The sequence below is a fragment of the Phalaenopsis equestris genome, unplaced genomic scaffold (genome assembly GCF_001263595.1).
Source record: "Phalaenopsis equestris unplaced genomic scaffold, ASM126359v1 Scaffold000055, whole genome shotgun sequence".
In the NCBI taxonomy this organism is placed as follows: domain Eukaryota; kingdom Viridiplantae; phylum Streptophyta; class Magnoliopsida; order Asparagales; family Orchidaceae; genus Phalaenopsis; species Phalaenopsis equestris.
The window spans coordinates 2022263-2047900 of NW_018164497.1; the positions used below are offsets into that span (position 1 = coordinate 2022263).

Sequence of the window (25638 nt, forward strand, 5' to 3'; positions counted from 1 at the left end):
GCAGAAAGTTTAATTACTGGAATACCCATCCTCGTCCGAAACTATGTTCAGTTTTTTGTCGACGGGGTGGCAATTTACTAATTTTTCATACTATCGTGAATGGAAAGTTTACTTTTTGATCACTTCGATGGTTCAGTCCGAGTAATTATGCCTCATTTTCGAGATCGGCTTCTCCAATAGTAGAATTCCACCAGCTTCAGTGCGCTGCGCTCGGCCTCCACCTCTCCTATTTCTTCTCTTTATTCTGCTGCGATATCGTTGTTGGTAGTAAGCAAGATAGATGGGAGCTCTAGGAGCAATTCTTATTCTTCATCCTCCAGATCTGATCTCCCTTGGTTTTCTTCTAGGGTTACTTGTTCTATTAAGCAGCCCTTTATTTTCTTTGGGCTCGATACACGAGTACAAGAATGGGTCATTCATTCCTCGCTCAAATTCCTTTTTCTTCCATGGCGGTAGCGAGGGCCTTTACGCGTCGGAGGCGAGCATCAATTCCTCATCCTCCGATGGGAAATCATTTATCCAGTATGCTTTCTGTCTTTGTTTTCGTTGGATTTGATTTATTTCTTTTGCTTGCTTTACGCATTCCTCGTTTAGATTTTTTTCCTTTTTGTTGATATAGAAAGTAGAACTGGACCGGGAGATCCGGTTGTTCGGGTTGTTGAATCTATTGCGTTATTGTTTTTTATTTTGAAGTGGCATGGCGAATTAATATCTTGATTTACTCGTGATTACTATTTTTTGGGTCGAGGTTTACTGTCGAGAATGATCGGCTGCGCCAGGACCGAAGAGAAGAAACATATGACTGTTTTGTAGGCTTCACTCACCTCCGGGTGCAATCGTATCACATATGAATTGGGTGTATATCATTATAGGTTTCAACAGTCTGCAATAATATATTCATAATACTAGGGCATGACTAAAATATGTTCATTGCAATCTTTGCTCAATTGTTAAACATTTTCTGAGCTGATTCTTATCGTTTTTTTTTTTGGCGTATTCAATCACTAATTCCTGTTTCAATCACTAATTCCTGTGAATAGTGAAAGTTCGCGGTAGATTTTCCTAGAAATATCTGACAATAGAACCATGTATTAACATGAATAGATGTTAGCATGCTCTTATTCTAGATCACTAGAAAAAGTGTGAAAATAAAACATTCTCATTGTTTACCTCTTAATCAAAATGTACAACCTTTTTATTTGGTTTAATAATAATCATCGTTTTCTATTCTTTTTATACATAGAGAGTTAAGTGGTAAATGATTAATTCAACTTAACTCTTTCTTTCTCCTTGAAGAGCTAGTGAGAGCTGGAGTATCTCATTGTTGCTCGTGCAAGTTTACAAGCATTGCTAAGTGTGAGTTTTACCTATGTTCTTAATAGTAACTTTTTGTTTCTTGTCACTAAACTACCTAATTGGCAATGTTGTAACAAACATGGATTTACCTATGTTGTTGTCGAAGTAGCAACTGCCAACACCTATGTCAAACTTAGGGAATGCTCAAAATCTTGGCGTGTTTGCTTGGGCAGCCAAAATTTCAGGCCTTAATGGCTTTAGGGATGTAAACGAGCCGAGCTTGAGCGAGCTCAGGCTTGGCTCGTGTTCGGCTCGTTCGAAATTGTTCGTGTTCGAAATTGGCTCGTGTTCGAAAGTGGCTCGTGAACAAAGTGTTTGTGTTCGACTCGATTTAAATATTCATGTTTTTGTTCGACTCGAAATTGACTCGTTAAAATTAAAATGAAAAAAATAGATGTAAATTGCTAGATTCGAACCTAAATCAAATGTATGCAAAACAAGACGCATAACCACATTACCATAAGAGCAGTTACGATTTAAACTTAGATATAAATATATATAATATATAATTATATAAATAATATGTGTAATATATTTTTATATAAATAATTATATAATTTTTTTATTTCGATAAGCTGTTCGTGTTCAGCTCGTTTGTAATTCGAGCTTTTAAAACTTGTTCGTGTTCGACTCCTTTACTTAACGAACGAGCCGAACACGAGCTACTTAACGAGCCGAACACGAGCTGTTCGCGAAAAATGAGCTTTTTGGACAACCCGATGGCTTTGACTATGGCAAATCCAGGCATGTATGTATGTTCTGCTTGAATCCCATTCAGGTTAGCAACGTGGGTAATGATAGTTTAACTATCATATAAATTAAGAAATCAATGCTTAGCTTGGTAAAAACTCTAGACAAACTGAATACCAAATTAATACATTTTTTTGCCAGTGTGGGCTTTGTAAATTCGATTCCTTGGCCTCCCTTTAAAAGAAAAGAATGAATGAGAATATGAGAAATGATATGAGGGAGTTTATCATGAGGTTCCAGGTCAAATTATTGGAAGGCACATGAGATAGTAGATACGACAATATCTAGAGATTTTACTATCATTTTGCGAGGACTTTAAGATTTGGGCTTCGAGGTTTCCCATATGCACAAAAAATCTATGGTTAATTACTCCTCCTGAAAATGGGATAACATTTTCAATTAAGCCAGTCATTGTGTTTATGTTTAACAAATAGTAGCAACAAATTGAAATTATAAAATTATCAGTGTTAGCTTAGAGCCGATGGTGGGAGAATGATGACGAACCTGATCAACATCCCCTAATTACATCATCCCAAATTGCCTTGAACCTTGATTTACTCTGTCAGAGGAGATAATCGACTCAACTTAATAGAAGGATCATTGTCAACAACCATGAGTTGCTTCATTCAAGAGAATCTTATAGACTTGAGGTGAATGTCTAAGGGGACAAATTTAAGCCGCCTTAGCCAACAAAAAGTTTTGTGCCTTATCAAGCATACCTTATTGTTCTTAGTTGAAATAAGCAAAATTATTGGGGAACATACGAGCAATAGCCATGATCTTAATAGTGGAGTTTGTTTGCCAAATCAACTAATGAAGTCTACTGACCCAACAACTTGATAGAGTTTACTGACCAAACTACCTGATTAAGCCTATTGGCCAAACTATTTGATGGAGCCTATTGGCTAAATCAACTGATCAGAGGGCTCCAGTTGTAACTTTTTCATTGTGGAGTCATTGGGTCAAACCACACATAAAGAGGACATGGGTCACGTTCTTATTGGCGTGGGATTGTTTTGAGTGTGAATTGAATATTATAAATGATATGAAAGTAGCTCTTTATGAGTTTTGGTTAATCTTAATTTGTCATCCTCGACAAACTATTGCGGAGGATGGATGAGATTCTCTTAATCTTTGAAGTGATAGATTTAATATAAAATTTTAAAATTGTAAAATATTAAAGTTTGATTTTAAGAATAAATTCCTTTAGTTGAAATCCGCATTCAACACGGTCATCCTCGGGGTATTGAGATTAAAATTTTTATTTTATAATTTGATTAAATTTAGCAGATTGAGCATTCAAAAAGGTGTCAGTCTTGGCTCCAATCTTCTTAAGGAGGATCAGATTGGCTAAGTTGGGCTTAGTCTTGTCGGCTCCCATCCCTGTGAGGGGGAAGACCAAATTAGTTAGAGTGGGCACAAACATTGTAAACCTTAGTTCCTGTTGAAGAGGAAAGCCAGACTGGCCAAATGTTGAACTTACAATCTTTGAGAGCGTGCTTAGGTTAATAATGTTGAATCCAATTTTAGAGAAAAAAGATTGTCATAAAATTTATATAATCTACACACATCTGGAGGTGTAACACATCTTAATATAAACTCTTATGCAGCTCACACATCATTCTCGAACAAAATATATGAGCACTGTATAAGTTGATAGAAGCACATTCAGGTGTTTGTGATATGCATTGGTTTTGAGATTCTTGCACGATCTTTGAAGTAATGCATTTGAGTTTAAGCTTAGGATTCTCAAAGTTTAGAAACTTGAATAAAGATTTTTTTGTTTTGAAATACATTCAAATTTTCACTTTAAATCCCTCGAGTAACACCTTCTGTTTTCTAGTCTAGAAGTATTGCAGATCCAACCGCGAGTTTTACTAAATCTTTAGGTTTCAATGAGGGTTAGCTAGTGCTTGCAAATGAAAATTTAAGTCTTTGTGATTTGATCATTTAGTGCTTGTTTTTGCTTGTAGATGAGCTTTTGCTTCACATTTAAATGTTTGTATGAATCAGGTTCCCGCTCAACTTCTTCAATATAGACACAATATTTCCTGAATGTTCATTGAGAGGTTATATCTGTGCCCGTTAGCAAATTGTCGAATTATTGTAGGTTTCGTTCACGCTCGTCCATGAGCTATTGAATCCTCCGTTGTCCAATCATGTGTTCATTTTTTTATTTAAAACTTACATATTTTTTTATTTCAATCATTTGTATCTTCAACATGTTTGTTAAGCATTGTTCGTTGTGGGTTCATTTAATCTAAAATCTGATAGGCTTCCGACGCCATCTCCGTTTGGGGGGCTACATCGGGAAGCGAAGACATTCCTACCATACTTAAAAAAACTTGCATAATTGTTGTTTTTTGATAATGCGGTCTGGATGTCTTCATAACTCATCACTTAAAAAAAACGTGCACAGAGCTTCGTGTACATGCACCAAAAAATAACACACGCAGGGCCATTCCATTCGGGCCGACATGATACGTACGTGTTTCTTGCCCACCATGCTTAATAAAGTGTGCACGTGTTCAAGCACCTGCATAAAAAAAAAGACAAGCATAAAAGATTTCCCCTCCATGTTGAAACAAGTGCACGGTTGCTCACGTGTGGCGACCCATCATCCGCACCACATCTCATTTGCCTTTATTTTGCGCCTCTTCTTTCTCCCAAATGTCATCGGTTATGAACCAGAACTTTGCACATCACCTTGATGCAAGATTGACTTTAGATGCATCAAATGGCTCTAAATCAGGCTTCTCCATTTTGAGAGATTCCACAATGTCTGTAATGGCTTTTCATTCCAAAGGAGCTGGGCAACATAAATCAACATCTTAATATTACAATGCCTTGTAATCTCATCTTCATAGACATGTTAGAGGAGAGTTGTCTTCCCCAAATCGCCAAGGCCTACCGTAGACGACATTTTGGAGATAATGGCTACTCCTTGCAAGCTTTGCTTGTGATAAAAAGATTGTTTAGCTAATGACGGCCCTCTTCTTCTTGCTTTGAGGGTTAAGGCAAAGATCTAACATATTAGCTAATTCTTTTGATAACCAATGCAGTCAATAATTATAATATCAACAACTTTTGAACCACTTCTGCTTTATGGTTTTCTTCTTCAAAGAGTAAGCTTTAGGAATATCTCCATCGTCTTTATTGAAAATTTATATTTAGGCCAATCCATCAGTCAAAATCTTCACCGATAAGCTCAAGTCCCCACCTCTTTCACACACAACAACATCGCCGATGCTGAACTACAACAATTTCTTGCGCTAATTTTCTCGATAGTGGCGTATGAGAGAGGAGTTACGATTCTGGCGTTAGGCCTTGACTTGATTAGGAGTAATTGTAGAGGTGTTTGACTCTTGGGTAATGCTTCGGTGGCTTGAGGAGAAGCTGAAAAGAGGAGGAGCAACTGCGTGTGGTGATTTCCAAGGCTCAACATGTGGAGGTTGTGGGAGCTGGATTCGTTTGGAGAACTTGGAGTTGCGGTGAATGACGAGAGCTACTGGGTCGAGGTAATGCTGCTGCTCAATATCCGAGAATAAGGAGAGGGTGACGGTTTGGGTAGTTTCACATGAATTAGAGTGGGTTGCGGCTAGGCTTTGGGAGCACAGTGACAGGGAGTTCTATTTGGTCTTTGTGAGAACAGGAAGGGAGACTTCACCAAGGAAGAGGTGTATGTAAGTGTTGTGAAAAACGACGACAATAAAGTGAAAAATCGGATCGAGAAAATTCGCGAAACAGAAAATACAGTGGAACACACAGATTTACGTGGTTTGACAAATTGTCTACGTTCACGGAGCTGCAGAAGATTTTATTAGCTTGGGAATTACATTCATCGATCATCTCGACGATTACAAGAAAACGCTCTTTCTCTCTCTTCTCTCCTCCCCTCCTCTCTCTCTCTACTCGAGAGCTTCAAATTGAAGCACACCGGAATAAGAACCTGGAAAATTACCAAAGCCAAAGAGAGATAAAAGGGGAGCTAGCATGCCTATTTATTAATTTCATCATATCATTATGTCCATTAAGAAATTAATCAAATAATTAATGAAGCCCCATTAATTATTTCATTTTCTCTTTTGCAACAAATCATTGAATGAAATTAAGAGCAATTAATTTACAATTAATTTCGAGTATCAAATACAATTTGCTGTCAAACATAAGAAAATGTCAATTTGAGCAGTAGACCAGTTTTCATATTCACAACAAATCTTCCACTTGGAGACTGGTACACTAGTTGCATCATCCACTAGCTGCGTCGCTCTTTTCTTCAAATGTGATATCCTCCACCTATGCAACTCAAAGTCTCGGTCTTCATGCCAGAAGACCAGCTAAAGTCGAGCACAACTTCAGTTTCTCAAGACCAGTTTCTTAAGAGTAAAACCCTTTATAGACATATCATCGTCAACATAGCTTTGTACCTCCCGGCTCTTTCCTGGGTTACTCATGTACCTGCTTGCAACTCTCACTGCATGGGCAATATCCTGTCTCTGTTGAAAGCCCTTTTCAACAAGTCTAGCATTATACCTTTTACTGTCATCAAGCACTGTCTTCACCCGGTACACACACTTGTTGTGCAATGTCTTATTCTTTAATGAAAGTTCTATCAGCTCCCAAGTCTGATTCCCGGACAGAGAATCTATCTTTTCTGGTCGCTTTCCCAATAACGAAAGAAGAAGTTTCTTCTCATAGTGGTAGTCCTCTATCTGCATCCTCTAATAACCAAAATCTGTGTCATTAAACTTCTCGATCCCCGTTGACATCACATCATCTTTGGTCATCGCCTTCCATCAGATTTGAACTTAAGTTTTGATACTAGTTATTGTGAAAAAACAACGACAATAAAACGAAAAATCAAATCGGGAAAATTTGCAAAATAGAAACACAGCGGAACACAGGTTTATGTCTTTCGACAAATTGCCTACGTTCACAGAGCTGCGGAGAATTTTATTAGCTTGAGGAATTACACCCATCGATCACCTCGGCGATTACAAGAAAACACTATTTTTCTTTATCTCTTTCTCTCTCATCTTCTCCTCTCCTCTCTCTCTCTACCCGAGAGCTTCAAACCGAAGCACACTAGAAGAAGAATTTGGAAAACTACCAATGCCGAAGAGCGATAAAAAGGGGAGCTAACATGCCTTTATTAATTTCATAATGGCATTATGCCCATTAAGGAATTAATCAAATAATTAATGAAGTCCATTAATTATTTTATTTTCTCTTCTGCAACAAATCATAGAAGGAATTAAAAATAATTAATTTAGCAACTAATTTTGAGTATCAAATCTAATTTACTGTCAAAAATGAGAAAATTTCAATTTGAGTAGTGTACCGGTTTCCATATTCACAATAGGAAGTTGATGGATCATGGAGAAAGAGAGTAGACTCAGTTTGCATGCAGTGGATATGGGGTGGGAGTTTGCCAGCGGCAATGAAGGATCTCTCATATCTTGTAAGTGAGGAGAAGAAAGGGCGACACAGCTGGGTAGGGTGATATGAATGTAAATTTCTTTGTGTTAATTATATTTTTGGTACAAAGAAGTACATGTACAACAGTAGAGGGCTTATTGCTAAAAAAAAGAGTACAAATTTGTAAAGGGGTAAGGATGGGGGTGAGTTGTAGTGTTAGGGGTGTAAACGAACCGAACAGTAACGAACAGAGCTCGTGTTCGTGTTCGTTTCATTTGAAATTACGTGTGTTTGAAATAAACTCGTGTTTGAAATTGTTCGTGAAGTTATTGTTCGTGTTCGGTTTGATTTGTTTGAAATATGTTTGAAATGTTTGAATTATTCGAATTGTTCGAACTGTTCGAATTGTTCAAATTATTCAAATTGTTTGAATTATTCGAAAGCCTACAAATCTGTTGTATTGTTTAAATTGTTCGAATTGTTCAAAATCTATCAAAAGCTTAACCCTATATGAAATTAATGCTTAAACATGTATGAATCATAACACAAATGTAAAATAGCCGAAACACAACTCACAATGAAATCATAATATCATATCTTATCCATAAAAAAATCAGATCTAAAGGCAATATGCGAGATTTCACTCCCAAAAACTATGTTTCACTTAAAGAAACTAAATAAATTTAAAAGAATTATAAGAAAATTTAAGTTAAGAGACGAACCTGAAGATAAATACCAAATTAAAGAATTTAATATAAGATAAGAGACGAACCTGAAGATCAGATTATAATTTTTAGGATTTAATTTTTTTAGATATTATAAATTTTTAGAGTATATAATTTTTTTTTAAAATATGATAAATTTTATATTATATATATATAATTATTTTAAATTATTTAATATTTTGAACAATAACGATTCGAACACAATTGAACAAATGACTGTTCGTGCTTGATTCGTTTATAAACCGAACAAAAAAAATTGTTCGTGTTCATCTCGTTTGCTTATCAAACGAATCAAACATGAACTCTCTGACGAGCCAAACACGAACTCTCCGACGAGCCAAACACGAATTATTTGCGAACAATAAACTTTTTTGACAGCCCTATGTTGTGTAGGTGAAGGAAAGCGGGAAAAGAAGATATAATGAAATAATATTTTTTTATTGTATTAACATTGTCGTTGTCGGATCCTAAGGCGGATGCGAAAAGTAGAGGGTTGCATTAGTTAATCAATAGCCAGTGTAAAATTTTTGTAGAAAAATCGTGACATGAAGCCTTTAAATCATTGTGTAAATACTAGGGCATCCCCTTGAAGCGATACGTATGACCTAAATAAAGTGAAAAGTGTGCAAGGGTCGCTATACCGATGCTTGGGTGTAGTGTTAAATAAGTAAAAATTTTCACATTATGGACGTATATGAAGAAACAAGTTAGTCCATAAAACTAATATTATGATATGATCTTGGAATATATATACTCTCATAGGTATATTAATGAAATTAGTAGATATACTAGTTCATAGGAAGATAATTTATCTCCTGCATTCAAGAAACCTATTGTGTTGGAGAAACCACGAAGATTGATAACATAAGTTTTAAACTTTGGTATTTATGTAGAAGTTGCAGTAAAACTGGCCTAGGTGTAATTATAAATAAGAGTTTGAAAGAAATTGCTGTAAAAATAAAGAGAATTGGAAATAGTTATAGCCCTAAAGGTTGTTGTTGACACTAAGATTTTTAATATTATAAGTGCTTATGCTTCTCAAGTAGGTTTAGATATAAATTCAAAAGAAAAATTCTGGAATAACATAGAGTAATTAATACAAATGATACCTCTTTAAGAAAACAAATTTATTGGAGGAGATTTAAATCTACATGTTGGTAGAGTGATAGAACATTTTAGAAATATTCATGCTGGCTATGATTTTAGAGTGATTAATAAAGTATGTAGAATTATACTAAATTTGTTTTAGCATATGATTTTGTTATTACTAATACTTTATTTAAAAAAATAGATGACCATATTATTACTTATAAGAATGAATTTAATAAAATACAAATTGATTGTTTTATTATGAGAAAAATTTATCGTCAAGAATATAAACATTGTAAGGTCATTCTAGGTGAAAATTTAGATACTCAACGTCGATTAGTAATTCTAGATTGTAAGGTGAGGAGTTGTAAGGTAAAAAATATAATGAAATATTATCATATAATTAGATGGGTGCACTTAAAAGATAATTAAAATTATTCTTATGAGTAGCCATTAAGATTTGGGATGTTATTGAAGAAACTAATTCCATGTGAGATAAATAACAAACATTATTAAACAAGTGACAAAAGATGTATTTCAAAAGATGAAAAAAATATGTATAAACTAGCCAAATAAAGAGAAAAGAATAATAAATATTTAATTTACGTAAAATGTATTAAAGATAAAAATCAGAATGTGTTTTTCTTAGATAAAAATATTCAACATAGATGAGTGAAGTATTTTGATAAACTTTCCAATGAAGTTTCTGAAAATATGATTGACCTTAGTGATCTTAATATCTTTAATAATAATAATTTTTTTTTTATTTTAACCATCACATTAATAAAAAGAAAGTTGAGGAGATTTTAAAGAAAATTATGGTGGAAAATGAGTAGAACCTGAAGGTTTTCCGATTGAAGGTGAAAATATTTAGGAGGTTTGGGAATTTATTTGCTTACTAAACTCTTTAATATTTTTTTAAAAACTAAAATGATGTCTGAGGATTAGAGGAAGAGTATTTTGGTCCCCATTTTTAAGAATGAATGGATGCACAAGAGTGTACAAATTATAGATAAATTACGTTAATACATCATATTTTAAAATCATGGGAGAATGTAATTAAACATAGTTTAAGATGTGATAAAAAAAATTCTCATAATTAGTTTGGATTTATTCTAGACAAATCTACTATGGAAGCTATACATTTCTTGAGAGGCTTGATGGAGAATTACAAAGAGAGTATGGAGGGTGTATATATGATTTTTATTGATTTAGAAAAAAGTTATGATAAGGTTTCAAGAATAGTTCTAGAGATTATGACTTATATTCAAGTTTATATTCAAGTCATTAAATATATGTATACTAGAGCTGTTACTTGTGTTCAAACAGAATGAGGATTGACGAAGCATTTTCTTATTTTTGTTTGATTATATTAAGTTTCGACTTTAAGCCCATATCTTTTAGCTTTGGTTGTGGATGCTCTTATTGTACATTTACAAGAGGATGTACCTTGGTGTATGCTTTTTGATGATGATACCTTCTTGTGAATAAGACTGGAGAAAGAGTTCAGGAAAAAACTTGAGTTGTGGAGGTCTACATTGGAGTCTAAAGGCCTTTGTTTCACTAAATCTAAAATTGAATACTTGAAATGCAATTTTAGTAGTAGTAGCTCTAGTGGCAGGGTTGTAATTATGAGTGATTAATTTATTAAAAGGTGTGGATGTTTTAAATATCTCGAGTCTATTGTTCAAAATGGTGGTGATATAGATGGGGGTGTTATTAGGAGAATTCATGTTGGTTGGTTGAAGTGGAGGAATGCATCAGACCAATTGTGTGATAGAAAAGTACTGCTTAGACTTAAAAAAGGAAAATTTCATAAGATGATGGTGAAACTTGCAATGTTTTATGGCGTAGAATGTTGGCATTTAAAAGAGAAGCATAAAATGAAGTTTAAGTGTTGCTAAAATCAGGATACTTTGGTGGATGAGTGGGTTTCACTTAAGAGGCAGTGTGAAACGAAGTTATCTGTGAAAGGGTTGGTGTAGCCCTTGTGGCATACACAATTAGAGAGTCATCTTAGATGGTTTGGTCAAAGTAAACGTTGACCATCTGATGATCCGATTAGGAAAGTAGATGTTTTAGATTTGACTTATGTTAAGAAAGACAGAAGGAAACCTAGAATGACTAGGGCATATTACATAAAAAAAGATCTTAATCTACAAGAATTAATGCAATTATGACACTCAATAGGACACAATGGAGAAAAAGTATTCATGTAGCTGACCCCACTTATTGGGATAAAGTCTCGTTGTTGTTGTATTATATATATATAATATCAAAGGGTTAATATATCTACTACCCTCATTAATAATATTCTTGAATATCTGTCGATGCCTTGAAAGCGTGTTAAATTTATGTTTTATTCTAGTGCAGCATATAGGTCAATATGGGTGTCCTTTCCAAATAACTCTGACGTTCTAGACATGCTCGTGTTGTTTGTTTTATGAACATTCGATGTTTGAGCAACTTCATTGAGCATTGAGACAATTTAGGCTCAAATCGGCCACGTTGTGCTAGAATCCGGTCATTTTCACTGTATTGTTTCTTTCAATCATGAAAGACTTCTTAAGCAATTTCAATGCTCTGGATGTGCTCGTATGGTCCGTTTTTTCAAGTGACATTGTTTGAGTAACCTCAACAAGGTTCAAAGCAATTTTGGCCTAAAGTAGATGCGTTGCATCAATAATTTGTTGATTTCGCCAGTTTTGTTACTTTCGAGCAAGAAATAGCCTTTATTAGATTATTTTGATGCTTTGATCACAATCACAGAGTACATTTTATAATCGGGCTTATTTTAGGTGAATTGAAGCACGATTGAGACGCTTTAATCTAATTCACATGACCTCACATTCTTTCATTCGCCTTTTATATTGAGTGGTCTCTATTAAGCAATTTCAACATTCTCGGTGTGTAGGCAATGCCTATTCTACAAAAAGAAATTATTAAAATGACTTCAAACTCAATTAAGGTATTTTGATCTCAATTTATGCGATGTTGCTTTCGCTGTTTTGCTGCTTTTGCCATGTACAATTTGACTTATCTTGTTGAGTTTATTTGAGGGTCAACAACCACAAATCTTGCCTTGGATGCCTTGGTTTCTATAAACTCAGGCTTCTGGGACTGATTTTTTCTTACTCTCGCTGTCGTTATTTACAAAATCAAGCATACAAACATGAGACAAATTGCATACCAAATTAATTCTTTTTTTGCCACAAATCTTGCCACGAATGCCTTGGTTTTCATAAACTCAGGCTTCCGTGACTGATTTTTTCTTATTCTCGTAGTCATTATTTACAAATTAAGCATATAATAGTCCAAATTTGGAAAATTTAAATAGGCTATCATTTTTACTGCGAGGAAAAATAATGAGTGCCATTTTTATCACGAGGAAAAATAATGAGTGTTTTTTCACCTAAGTTTCTCATTATTATTGATTTTTTTGGGGCCAGGATAGGAGTTTATTGTCTCAAAGTTTATCTTGCTCATATCTCCTCCCAAAAAATTATATTAATGTTTGGTGACCTATTAAGTTATCATTATCTATGAAATACATAAACTTCAACAAATCCTTCTATGTTTTTGTCGTACATGGACATGCCCTCATCTGCCCTATATGTTGCAAATTTTGTATGAGGGTTTTGTATAAAATAAGAGTTGAGCAAAAATTGAACCGATTAAGACAAGGCTGGGACATGCCTCAACATGGTCTAGGCTCACGATGATGGTGAACTGTACTTTTTCTCAATTATCCAACTTTGTAAGTTATGTTTTTTCTCAATGGCAATGAAGGTGATGTTGAAGAGGTGATTGATGCCAGTGGTGATGATGATTGTGATGCTAAGTATGTTATGTTCAATTAGTGACACATCAATTTGTTTTTATTTGTGTTTTATTGATGACTACATACTCTTTTTTGTGGTTTTCTGCACTTTGTTTGGACACATCAATATTGATATTGACAAGATCATGTCTACTTTATGAATGCTAATGCCGAAGTGCTATTGATAATTAAGTATACTTCATGAATTGTTAACATGTAATTTTAAATAAACCGCAGGCCATTTTTTTGTTGATCCTTATGCCATTTTATGCCCCATTTTGGAAGTTTGGCTTTGTTGATAATATGCCCTCTTGCCGACTGAAGAAATGTTTGCACTATAAGGTTCCTATTATGATTTGTTTTATAGGATCCTTCCAGAATGCTTTATGACTTATAAAGGTGTTTTGGTTAACTAATTATATTTATTCATTTTATGCTTTGTTTGTTTTTTTAACTCTATAACATGTTACTGCTAATGTTATGAAAAACATCGGCAATAAAGCGAAAAATCGGATCGAGAAAAATGCAAAATAGAAAATACAGCGGAAACACACAGATTTTAGTGATTCGACAAATTGCCTACGTCCACGAAGCTGCAGAGGATTTTACTACTAGAGAAAATTACACCGTCCTCGACGTTTACAAAGAAAAACTCTCTCTCTCTTCCTCTCTCTCTCTCTTCACCTCTCTAAATACGTTACAACCTAAAAAAAGGGAAGGGAAAAACAAAGGAATCCCCTAAGCCACCTAACACAATAATCCAAGGGGAAAAAGACAAGCTTTTTTTCTTCTCTTTTCAGCCGTGGGTTAGGAAAGGATTCATGTAGCCGACCACATGCAGTGGGATTAAGGCTTTGTTGTTGTTGTTGTTGTTATAGCCGTGGATTGTGAGCCGTGGGTTGTGAAGAGAGTGTTTTGGATGGTGAGATAGTTAGCCGTGGATTGTGAAGAGAGTGTTTTGGATGGTGAGATAGTTAGAAGTGGGGCCCCTTTTATAACAAGAGAAAGAAGCCTGAAGAAACAAATTTCGGGAAGATCTTATGCTGCTAAGTGGTTCCGCGTGAGGAGTTGGCGGGATCGCGTGAAGGGGAGAGGGAAGTTGACGGTGCAGGCTGCAATCAAATAAGGCTTAAATAATTACTTCTTAATTATAATAGTAGATCAGATCTTCACTAATCTCAACAATTCTCTCACTTGGAGACTGGACACTGAATGCATCACCCATTGACTGCATCATTAACTAGTGACGTCGCCCCTTTTCTTTAACGTGATATCCTCTACCTCTGCAACTCACGGCCGTGTCTTCAAGCTAGAAGACCAACTAGAGTTGAGCACAACTTCTGTTTCTCGAGTGTAACACCTTTGATCAACATATCAGCAGGGTTCTTGTTTCCACAAATTTTCTCAAGTAGTAATTGTCTGTCATCTAACAATAATCGAATAAAGTGATACCTGATCTGAATGTGCTTGGTCCTGGATTGAAATGCTAGATTTATGGCTATGAATATGACGCTCTGGCTATCACTGTAGAGAGTGCCCTTCTGAACCTCCTTACTCAATTCTACTAAGAAACTCTGCAGCCATATCATCTCCTTAGCGGCCTCTGACACTGCAACATACTCAGCTTCTGCAGTGGATAAAAAAACCGTCTCTGTAGATTTGGGCCCCATGACACCGCAGTACCGCCAAGAGTATAAACATAACATGTAGTACTCTTCCTACTGTGAAGGCCTCTGGCTAAATCTGCATCAACATAACCCAGTATCTCCAGTTTTTTTTTAAGAAACACAAACAGGTTTCTGAAGAGCCTCGTAGGTATCTCAAGATCCACTTCACAGCTTTCCAATGTTCCTTCCCTGGATTACTCATGTATCTGCTAACAACTTCTACTCCATGGGCAATATCCGGTTTGGTGCAGACCATAGCATACATAAGTGAACCAATACTCATGTATCTGCTAACAACTACTCCATGAGCAATATCCGGTTTGGTGCAGACCATAGCATACATAAGTGAACCAATTGCTGAAGCATAAAGAACTTTACTCATGTAGTCTTGTTCCTCCTCTGTCTTGGGAGACTGATTTTTGCTGCTTCTGAAGTGACTGCTCAAGAATGTGCCAACTGGCTTGACCTTTTTCATGTTGAACCTGCTAAGCATTTTTTTCACATATTCAGCCTGTGAAAGCCTCAACGTGCCCTTGACTCGATCTCTGACAATCCTCATGCCAAGGATTTGCTTTGTCGTTCCCAAATCCTTCATTGCAAATTGTTATGACATTCGCTTCTTAAGATTATTTATCTCATCAATGTTGGCCCCTCCAATGAGCATATCATCCACATACAACAATAGAATGATATAGGAGTTGTCAATGTACCTGACATAACAATAGTGATCTGTCTAACATCTGTTGTACCCTGCATTGAACATGAGTTTATCAAACTTCTTGTACCACTGTCTGGGAGCTTGCTTCAGGCTATACAAGCTCTTCTTTAGTCTGCAAACTTAATCTTCCTTTCTTGGTATCACGAACCCTTCAGGTTGGCGCATATAGATGTCTTCTTTAAGGTCTCCATGAAGAGAGGCTGTCTTCACATCTAATTACTCTAGAAATAGATCTTCAGTAGCAATCATAGCCAGTAACATCCTAATGGTTGTGAGCTTCACCACAGGAGAAAAAATCTCAGAATAATCAATGCCCTGCTTCTGTTGAAAGTTTTTTACAACAAGTTTGACCTTGTACCTTTTACTGTCATCCAGCTCAGTCTTCACCCGGTACACCCACTTGCTGTGCAATGCCTTCTTCCTGGTGGAAGTGCTGTGAGCTCCAATGTCTGATTTTCTAGCAGGGAATCCATCTCTTTCTTTATGGCCAGCTTCCAATTGCTAGAATTTTTATCTGCTAAGGTTTCTTCATAGCTCTGTGGTTCCCCACTGTCTGTCAGCAAAATGTTGTTAAAAAGTTGGAGAATAATGCTGTGGTGAACGCCTGCTTCTGACTGACCTACAAACGACGACTGGAGTAGTGAATGACTCTGAGTCTGACTGCGAAATAATAGGAATGGGTGCCTCAGACCCATTCTCTTCGTCATTCCCATCTTCAATCTGTACTGTGACCTCTGGTAGATCATCAAACCTCACGAACTCCGATTTCTGAGGAACTACTTCAGAATTTGTATTAGTATTGTCCTTGTACATCATCTTCTCTTTAAAGATCACATTTCTACTTTTGATAATCTTCCGATTCTGATCATCCCATAAACGATAGTCGAATGCTTCGTCTCCATAGCCAATGAAATAACATTTTTTTGCTTAGTCTCAAGCTTGCTACGTGCATCATGATTGATTAGAACATAAGAAAGACAGTCAAAAGTCTTAAGATGAGAAATTTTGACTTCTTTGTCGCTCCAGACCTCCTCGAGTAATTTACAATATAATGGGACGGATGACCCTCTATTGACCAGGTAAACTGCAGTGCTGACCGCATCTGCCTAGAAGGTTGACGGTAGTCCGACGTGCAATCTCATGCTCCTAGCACACTCATTGATGATCATGTTCATGTGTTCTGCAACTTCATTTTGTTGTGGTCTTCCTGAAATGATTTATCTATTTTGATACCCTGAGCTGCACAATACTCCTTGAACCCACCATCGATGTACTTACCACCATTGTGAGACCTCAAACATTTCAATTTTAGATCTGTCTCCGTTTCAACCATGATCTTTCAAGTTTTGAACACAGTAAATACATCAGATTTGTACTTCAGAAAGTAAACCCATACATTTATGTTGTGGTTATCTATGAAAATAACGTAATTGTGAGAGCCTTCAAGAGATGCCATTGGGGAAGACCCACACACATTGGTGTGTACCAGTTCTAGTTTTTCTGTCTTTTGCTCCCTGCCACCTTTGAGGAAACTGACATTCTTCTGCTTCCTCATAATTTAGCTTTCACACATGCCGATGTCAACTGACTTTAGTTCTGGTAGCTTGCCTATGAACTGAAGCTCTTTCATATCTCTCTGACTCATGTGCCCAAGCCTGCAATGACATATGTCTGTTGTGCTCTCTACAATTGCAGTATCAACACTGTTAATTAAACCAATAGTCATATATAGCGTACCAGTTTTTTTACCCCGAGTCAGTAACAATGCTCCTTTGGTAACCTTCTAGGTGTTATCAGAGAACACTACTGAATGACCTCCCTCATCAAGTTGTCCAACAGATATGAGGTTCTTTTTCAGTTCAGGAATGCAGGAATCAGGAATGTGTCTAACCTTTTGTAGGATCCATTTGTTTTTGTTAGGGAGTGCAATTTCAGCATCTCCCATCCCCAACATGTTCAAAGCTGCTCCATCAGCCAGGTACACATTCCCAAAGTCACTCGTAACATAGTTTTTCATTAACTCTCGGTGGGAAGATGTGTGAAAAGAAACCCCCGAGTCCAGTATCCAGTTGTCAACGAAGCTATGAACTACAAGCAATAGCGCATCCTGCACTTCTTCAGTTACAGCGGTAGCACTGACGCTTTCCGTCTTCTTAGGATTTTTGCAGTTCTTCTTTATGTGATCAGTTTTGCTATAATTCCAACAGGTTGCTTGCTGACCAAGCTTTGACTTGTTATTGCTTTTGTGCTTTGATTTTGACCTTCCTCTGTTTGAGTTTCTGTCATGTGATCTGCCTCTGGAATCAACATTCAGTGCCAAACTCGAACCTGAGACCTCGCCAGAATCTTTCCTGCGCACCTCTTCAGCCAGAATTAAGTCATGAATTTTATCAATTTCAGCTTAGTTTTACCTGCAGAGTTGCTAACAGTATGAATTTTATCATATTTCAGCTTAGTTTTACCTGCAGAGTTGCTAACAGTCATCTTCATGACTTCCCAACTATTTGTCAATGAAGCCAACAATATTAGCACTCGTATCTCATCGTCAAAATCAATTTCAACAAACGAGAATTGATTTGTAATGGTGTTGAAATCATTCAGATGCTGAAAGACAGACACACCTTCCGTCATCTTCAAGTTGAATAACTTTTTCATTAGATGCACTTTGTTATTCGCCGATGGCTTTTCACATATCCGATAAAGTCGTCTTTAGATCTGCAGTCGTCCTCTCCTTGATGACGTTGTGAGCAACAGATCTCGATAGGGTTAGTTGAATACCCCCCATAACTTGTCGATCCAACAGATTCCATTCAACCTCTTCCTTCTTTTTTGGTCGCTTTCCTAGTAACGGAAGATGAAGTTTATTCCTATAGATATAGTCCTCTATTTGCATCCTCCAATAGCCAAAATCCCTGCCGTCGAATTTCTCAATCTTCGAAACCTTCGCTTTATCTCCGGCCATCGTTCTTCTTTAGACCAAACCGTGACTTGGATACCAATTGTTATGAAGAACGTCGACAATAAAGCAAAAAATCGGATCGAGAAAAATGTAAAACAGAAAACACAGCGGAAACACATAGATTTACGTGGTTCGACAAATTGCCTACGTCCATGGAGCTGCAGAGGATTTTACTACTAGAGGAAATTACACCGTCGAGCGCCTCGACGTTTACAAAGAAAAACTCTCTCTCTCTTTACATCTCTCTCTCTCTTCCCCTCTCTCTAAATACGTTACAACCCAAGAAACGAGAAGGGAAACAAGAAAAGGGAAGGGAAAAACAAAAGGAATCCCCTAAGCCACCTAGCACAAGAATCCAAGGGGAAAAAGACAAAGGCTTTTTTTCTTCTCCTTTCAGTCATGGGTTGTGAAGAGAGTGTTTTGGATGGTGAGATACTTAGAAGCGGACCCTCTTTTATGACAAGAGAAAGAAGCCTGAAGAAGCAAATTTCGGGAAGATCTCACGCGGCTACGCGGTTCCGCGTCAGGAGTTGGCGGGACCGTGGGAAGAATTTGGCTGGACCACATGAAGGGGATAGGGAAGTTGGCGGTGCAGGCCGAAATCAAATAAGGCCTAAATAATTACTTCCAAATTATTATAGTGGACCGGATCTCCATTAATCTCAACAGCTAAATGATTGAAGTGCGGCATACCACAAGAAAAAAATAAAAAAAATACATGTTTCTTTGGAGCGCAAGTAGCCTATGAAGCAATCATATTTCTAAATGGTTCTACAAGTGTTCTGTATGGCTATTAATGTCATATTTCAAATTCAACATTCAAAATTATAGAAAAAATTTCAATTGTGAACAAATGAGATATTTATGGTATATATTACTATATTAGTCATGTTAAAGAAATTTTCTGTTTACTTGTTTTATGTGGCTATTGATAACTTTGTGTGTACATGCAAATTTAATTTGTTAGTTTACTCGGAATATTGTGTTGTATATGTTCGCAAACACAGATTAATCTTTGTGCTATAATTATATAAGTATATTGAACGGGAAATTTTTACAGAAAAAAACACTATATTTAATGTGCCTATATCTTAGTTTTTCAAGATTTTGATCATCTTTGTGCCCGTAGATCATGTTATGTTATGTTATCATTTCCATCTTCATAATGAGCAGCTATCCTTGTTATACTTGCCAACGAATTTACTTCTTTGCATCAATAATTTGTTTCATATATGTTGACACTTAAAAGTCTCTGAATAATTCAACCTTTGATATTGGAAAAGTAGAGCACTTTATGAGATCTGTTTATTTGTAAGATATTTGGCGCCTTTGAATCCTTATTTTTGGTGTTCTTTTTTAGTTTTATTTTAATGTAAACACTTACAAACTCAATTGTGGAAGTATCAGTGCGAGAGTATGTGGAGATTGCAAAGTGGAACAAAATTAAGATCAAACAATACAAAACAAAGAGGGTAAGACATCATGATTTATGCAAGTTAGCTTTACAAAGCCCAAGTTCATGGGAAAGTGGATAATATCTGATCCACTATCAAAGAAGCAGAAAATGTCGTATACAATGAGGGAATATTAACTATACCCTTCTAAATGCAAAATAAAAGCCATGAAAAAAAAAAACTCAAATATAAGATAACATTTCATCATGTTTTTGAGCGCCACCATAACTTTAGCTAATGCTGTTGGAAAATATTAAAATCTTTTAACCACTATCTTCAAAGAGAATTTTGATAAAGATATCTTTTAATTCATTTTAAGAAAGTCTAGCAAGAGGGTGGCTTGTGTTTTCAAATCTCTTGAGACCCTAGTCAAGATGATATTTCATGAAATCCTCTATGAATGGTTTGCAAATTCTATGGAGAAATCTCCTAGATGTGGCCTTTGAACCTCCAAGAAAGAGATGCAAATGTCCCTTGTAAAGGAATGAATTCATAGATCATAACTCACAAATTCTAAGAATATGATACTTGTGATCTCATGTAGGTAGGTTTCCTGGCCAATTTTTTTGTGCTTCACATGGATTGAGGTCTCATTATGTGTATCCATACAACCAACTTGTGCACACAATTCTAGGTAAGTTACTGGATGTCTTCATTTTTGTTTTATGAATTATAATCTTGATTCTAATAAGAATATTTTAGTATTTTAGATTCCGTCCAATGCTATTGTTTCTCAATGTTATAAGTGTTTATGCTTTTCAAGTAGGTTTAAATATATGTTTAAAAGAAAAATTTTGGAATTACAAAAAAAAATTAATATAAATGAGATCTTTCGAAGAAAAAAAATTATTGAAGAATATTTAAATGAACAGGTAGATTGTTAGAATATTTTAGAAATGTTAATGATGATTACAATTTTGGAGTGATTTGTAAAAATAGTAGTGTCATTGGATTTTATTTTAATTTATGATTTTGTTATTGCTAATATTTTATTTAAGGAAAGAAATGAACATATTATCACTTATCTAATAAAACACAAATTGAATATTTTTTATAAGAAAAAAGGATTCTTAAGAATATAAAGATTATAAGGTCATTTCAAATAAAAGTTTAAGTACTAAACATTGATTATTAGTTTTAGATTTTAAGATAAAGGGTTGAAAGATAAAAAAATACAATGAAATATTATCATAAAATTAGATGGGGGCACTTAAAAGACAAAGTCATTTTTATGAGTGAACTTCAAAATTTTAAGTTTTGGATTATTCATGAAGAAACTAATGTTATGTGTGATAAAGTAACAAACATTATTAAACAAGTGACAAAAGATGAAATCGGAGAATCAAAAGAAAAAAATTTTATAAGTAAAAATCTTTGTTGATGAAATAATAATGTGTAAGAAAAGATAAAATATAAGATGTTCTGCTATAAAAATTGGTTTAAATTTAAAAGCTTATAGAATAAGAAAAAATTTAAGGTAACCTGTAGTGAGTCTAAGAGAACAATTTGTGATATTAAGTGTTTTGATTTTAGCATTTTTTATAATAGGTTGGATACTAAAGTTGGTGAAAGATATATGTATAAATTAGTCAAACAATGCGAAAAGAAAAACAAAAATTTAATTCAAGTATATTAAAGATGAAATTTTAAAAGTGTTTTCTTAGATGAAGATATTTAACATAGGTGGTGAGATATTTTGATAAAATTTTCAATGAAGTTTATGATCAAATTTAGTAATATTAATATCATTAATAATAATAAAATTTTTATTCTTCCCATCACATTAATAAAAAGAAAGTTGAGGTAACTTTAAAGAAAATTAAAAGTGGAAAATCATTAGAACCTGATGGTATTCAAATAAAAGCGTAGAAATATTTACGAGATTTTGGAATTTCTTTGCTTACTAAATTTTTTAATTTTATTTTAAAAACAAAAAAAAATCCTGGGAGTGGAAAAAGAGTATTTTGGTCCATATTTTTTAAGAATAAATGGGATACACAAGGGTGTGTAAATTGTAGAATTAAATTAATGTGTCATATATTAAAATTATGGGAGAGGGTAATTGAACATAGGCTAAAACGTGGTATAGAGATTTCTCATAATCAATTTAGATTTATGTTGGGCAAGTCTACTATGGAGAAGAACAGAAAGAGTAAAGATGTTCTACTTATGATTTTTGTTGATTTAGCAAAAGCTTATGATAAGCTTGTAAGAGAAGTTTTTTTTAAATATACATTTGCTTTAAAAAATTTTAAAAAGGTGCAAAATTATGCAGGTATGCATATATAATGTACAAAAAAGAGACCTATCATTTATAAGTATGGTAGAGAGGTCCCCATCATCATCTATATGCATCAAAATATTATAATCACTAACGACACGCTTGGCACAAATTAGCGGCTCTGTTAGATTCTCGTGTTATATGAAAAATAAAACTTAAAGTTCAAAAGGAAGGCTAGATTCGGGGCCTCCGTAGGATGGTGGCGCCAAATCTCCTTTTTCATGGTAGAGCTCAAAAAGTGCATAATGTTGACATTATCTTCTTCAATAATGATGCCTTTGCATTCAAGCTTCCATGTTTAGCGCCATAAGTTTTTAAGAGAAGTTCTATTAAGAGTTATAGAAAGGAAAGATGTTGATATCTGTTGCTTGTGTTCGAACAGGAGTACTGACCAAGTATTTTTCTATTTTAGTTGGATTACATCAAGGACTAGCTTTAAGCCCATATCTTTTTGCTTTAATTATGGATTTACTTACTGGACATTTACAAGAGGATGTACCCTGTTGTATACTCGTTGATGATACCTTTCTTTGGGAAAAGTCTATAGGAGTTGAGGAAAAATTTGAATTATGGAGGTTTACTTTAGAGTCCAAAGACCTTCGTTTGAGTAGATCCAAAACTGAATACATGGAATGTAATTTTAGTAGTTGTTGATCTATTTACAGACTTGTAACAATGGGTGATCAAATCATTAAAAGGAGTGAACAATTTAGATATCTCGGTTCTATTGTTCAATGTGATAGTGATATAGATGGGGTTGTTATTAGTAGAAAATTTTATTAGTATAAATCTTTGTTGATAAGATTATAGTAGTAGAATTCAAATTGGATGGTTGAAGCAGAGGAATGCATCATGCCTATCGTGTTAGAGTAAAGTATCACTTAGATTAAAGGAAAACTTTATAAGATGGCGGTGAGACCTATAATGCATTATGGTGCATAATATTGGCCTATAAAAGAGAAGCATAAAACTAAGTTAAGTGTTGTTGAGATGAGAATGCTTGGATGAGTGGCTTTACACCTAAGAGACAAAATGTGAAATGAATATATCCGTGAAAGGGTTGGAGTAGCTCTAGCGGCGAACAAGTTATAGAGAGTCGCCTTAGATGGTTTAGTTTCATTAAACGTCGATCGTTTGATGACCCTATTAGGACTGATGATCCAATTAGGAGATTAGATGTTAAGTAAGGTAGAGGTAGATCTAAAGAGAACTGGGCAAAAATGATCTTAATTTATTAGAATTAAATGAAAATATGGCACTTACCAACCCCACTAAGTGGGATAAAGGCTTGTTGTCGTCGCTGCAGATTATGTGCAATGTTTCTTTAAAATCATGTGCAATGCGTGTTGCACTAATGCATCTCTCTTTTGGCTCAATATTGTGTCTAATTTTGTATCTTTGTGATTTCTCTTCTAGGCCAGCACTCTAAGCTCTCAAACCCTTAAAGGCTTAGCTTTATCCAAACTTTTTAAATACTTATGAGAAACCTCTAAAGCACATTGTTAAAAATTTCATCTCCTTAAATTGTCTAATCATCTCTACATAACTTTGTTATGAGTAATAATTTGAAGTTATGAGGGAGAGCATGCTGTAAATTATTACAAGAATTTATATTACATACTTTAAATATGAGTTTTTTTTTTGGTCTTCTGGGGAAAGGGGGTGAGCTTAGGGGAGAATTGATTTGATTGGCATTAATAATAAAATGAAACTTATGGGTATGTGATAAAGTATCATAAATATTTGTTTGACAGGCATTAGGTCAAAGTGGTGTGTCAAAAAGGTGATGGGTGATGTGGCACAACAAGTTAAGGTTGTAAGCCTTGGTCTTATAGGCAACTTACAAATAGAGCATTAGGTCCCATCCCATTTAAATTCAGGCCTTTGATGCATATAAGCTTCAAATCTGGCCTATAATTAGGCTAACACCTATATTAATTAGCTTACTAATCAATTAAAACCAAAACTCATCTATTCATACCTTATTTGGTTATGATACTTGAGAGGTAGCAACTCATGTTTGCTAATCAAATTCTCTAGACGTTATGACTTACAAACTTTTATTGTTAGTAGACTTGGATCACCTCCAATGATGGTATTATAGGATCTTAATATGGTTTACCTTCATTCCTCCAAACACCCCCCCATCAATTAATTAAAACCCAAATGTTAAGATTTTGCCTACAATCGACCTATTTAACTAAACTAAATTGAGAGTATATTTTTACGAGTGGGAGAGATGATTAATTATGGAGGCTTGTGTCCATAAAAATTTTATATACAACGACAACAACAAGCCTTTATCCCCCTAAGTGCGGTCGGCATGATTTTTCAATAAATTTTTATGCTGGTTGTCGACCACCTAACGTATCCCTCTATCGTATTCGGGGCTTGGGACCCAACAATGTCCCATAGAAAGTTTATATTTTAGATCTAAATGAATTTTGCTTTGAGCATCAAGGAAATTTTGATTTAAGTAAACCTAATCTATCAATTGACCAAATGAAAGCTTGATTTTGAAAAACAAGATTGGTTTTTTTCTTAAGCAATCACGTGATTTGTACGATTTAGATGTGCAAAGTGTTGCAATGAAGATGAATAAAAGAAACATGTTGCAATGGCATCTAAATTATGGGATGCTTTGCCGATGTGCGAATGGCGAGCAACAACGATCAATGGTTTGCTCATGCTGCAATGTGTAGATTGATTGCATTAATTGCGTGAATGGTATGTTCAAATAACATGGGGAGGGCTGTTCTCAAGTGTATAGTAGCAGAATTGTAATTATTTTAAATTTAAAGTTTCATAATATTTTTTCACATATAAAAATATTCTAGATTCAATGGTGATAAAATTAAACTTAGTATGTATAGAACTAAACAAAATCAATCATCTAATCCAATATTTGATTAAAATTTACATGAGAATTTCTTATAAAATATTAAACTGATTTTCAAGATATATATAGAACATTTAGGGAGTGTTAATATTTATTCAAAATGAAGTTAATACTACATGCAGCACTAAATAGGATTAAACAACAAACAAGAATTTGTAAACCTTAACTACTAATAATGCTAGCTATGGTGTGTAGGCCGTTTTATTGTTCAATTTCACTTTCGTAGTTTGAAAAGGTGATGATTTTGTGATTTTGAAAATAATTTAAATATAAATATAACTGTTTTTTTTTAAAGAAATAACATTTTAATTTTTAAAATAAGTGGGACCAAACAAGTCTCACATTTTAAATAGTTTAGATTATTTAATACAATACTACAAGCAATACACTTATCCGAAGAATAAATATATCACTTGTAATAGGGATTCAATCAGCTAGACTAAATAATTTGTGACATCCATTTGGTCTGCGAAATATTTTTTATAAAAAGGCCAACAAGTTC

The 25638-nt window shown here is 34.7% G+C and overlaps 1 protein-coding gene across 2 annotated transcripts in view; it reads left to right on the top strand.

Moving 5' to 3' along the window:
- LOC110019398 (transmembrane protein 87A) overlaps window positions 1–25638 on the top strand; it is a 65672-nt gene continuing 40034 nt past the window's right edge. The window contains exon 1 of one of the 2 annotated variants that reach the window (XM_020717035.1): window positions 1–522. In XM_020717035.1, the coding sequence (XP_020572694.1) occupies window positions 281–522 (242 nt within the window). In that variant the 5' untranslated portion in view covers window positions 1–280. The remainder of the gene's footprint in view (window positions 523–25638) is intronic. The other variant, XM_020717036.1, reaches the window with a different exon arrangement.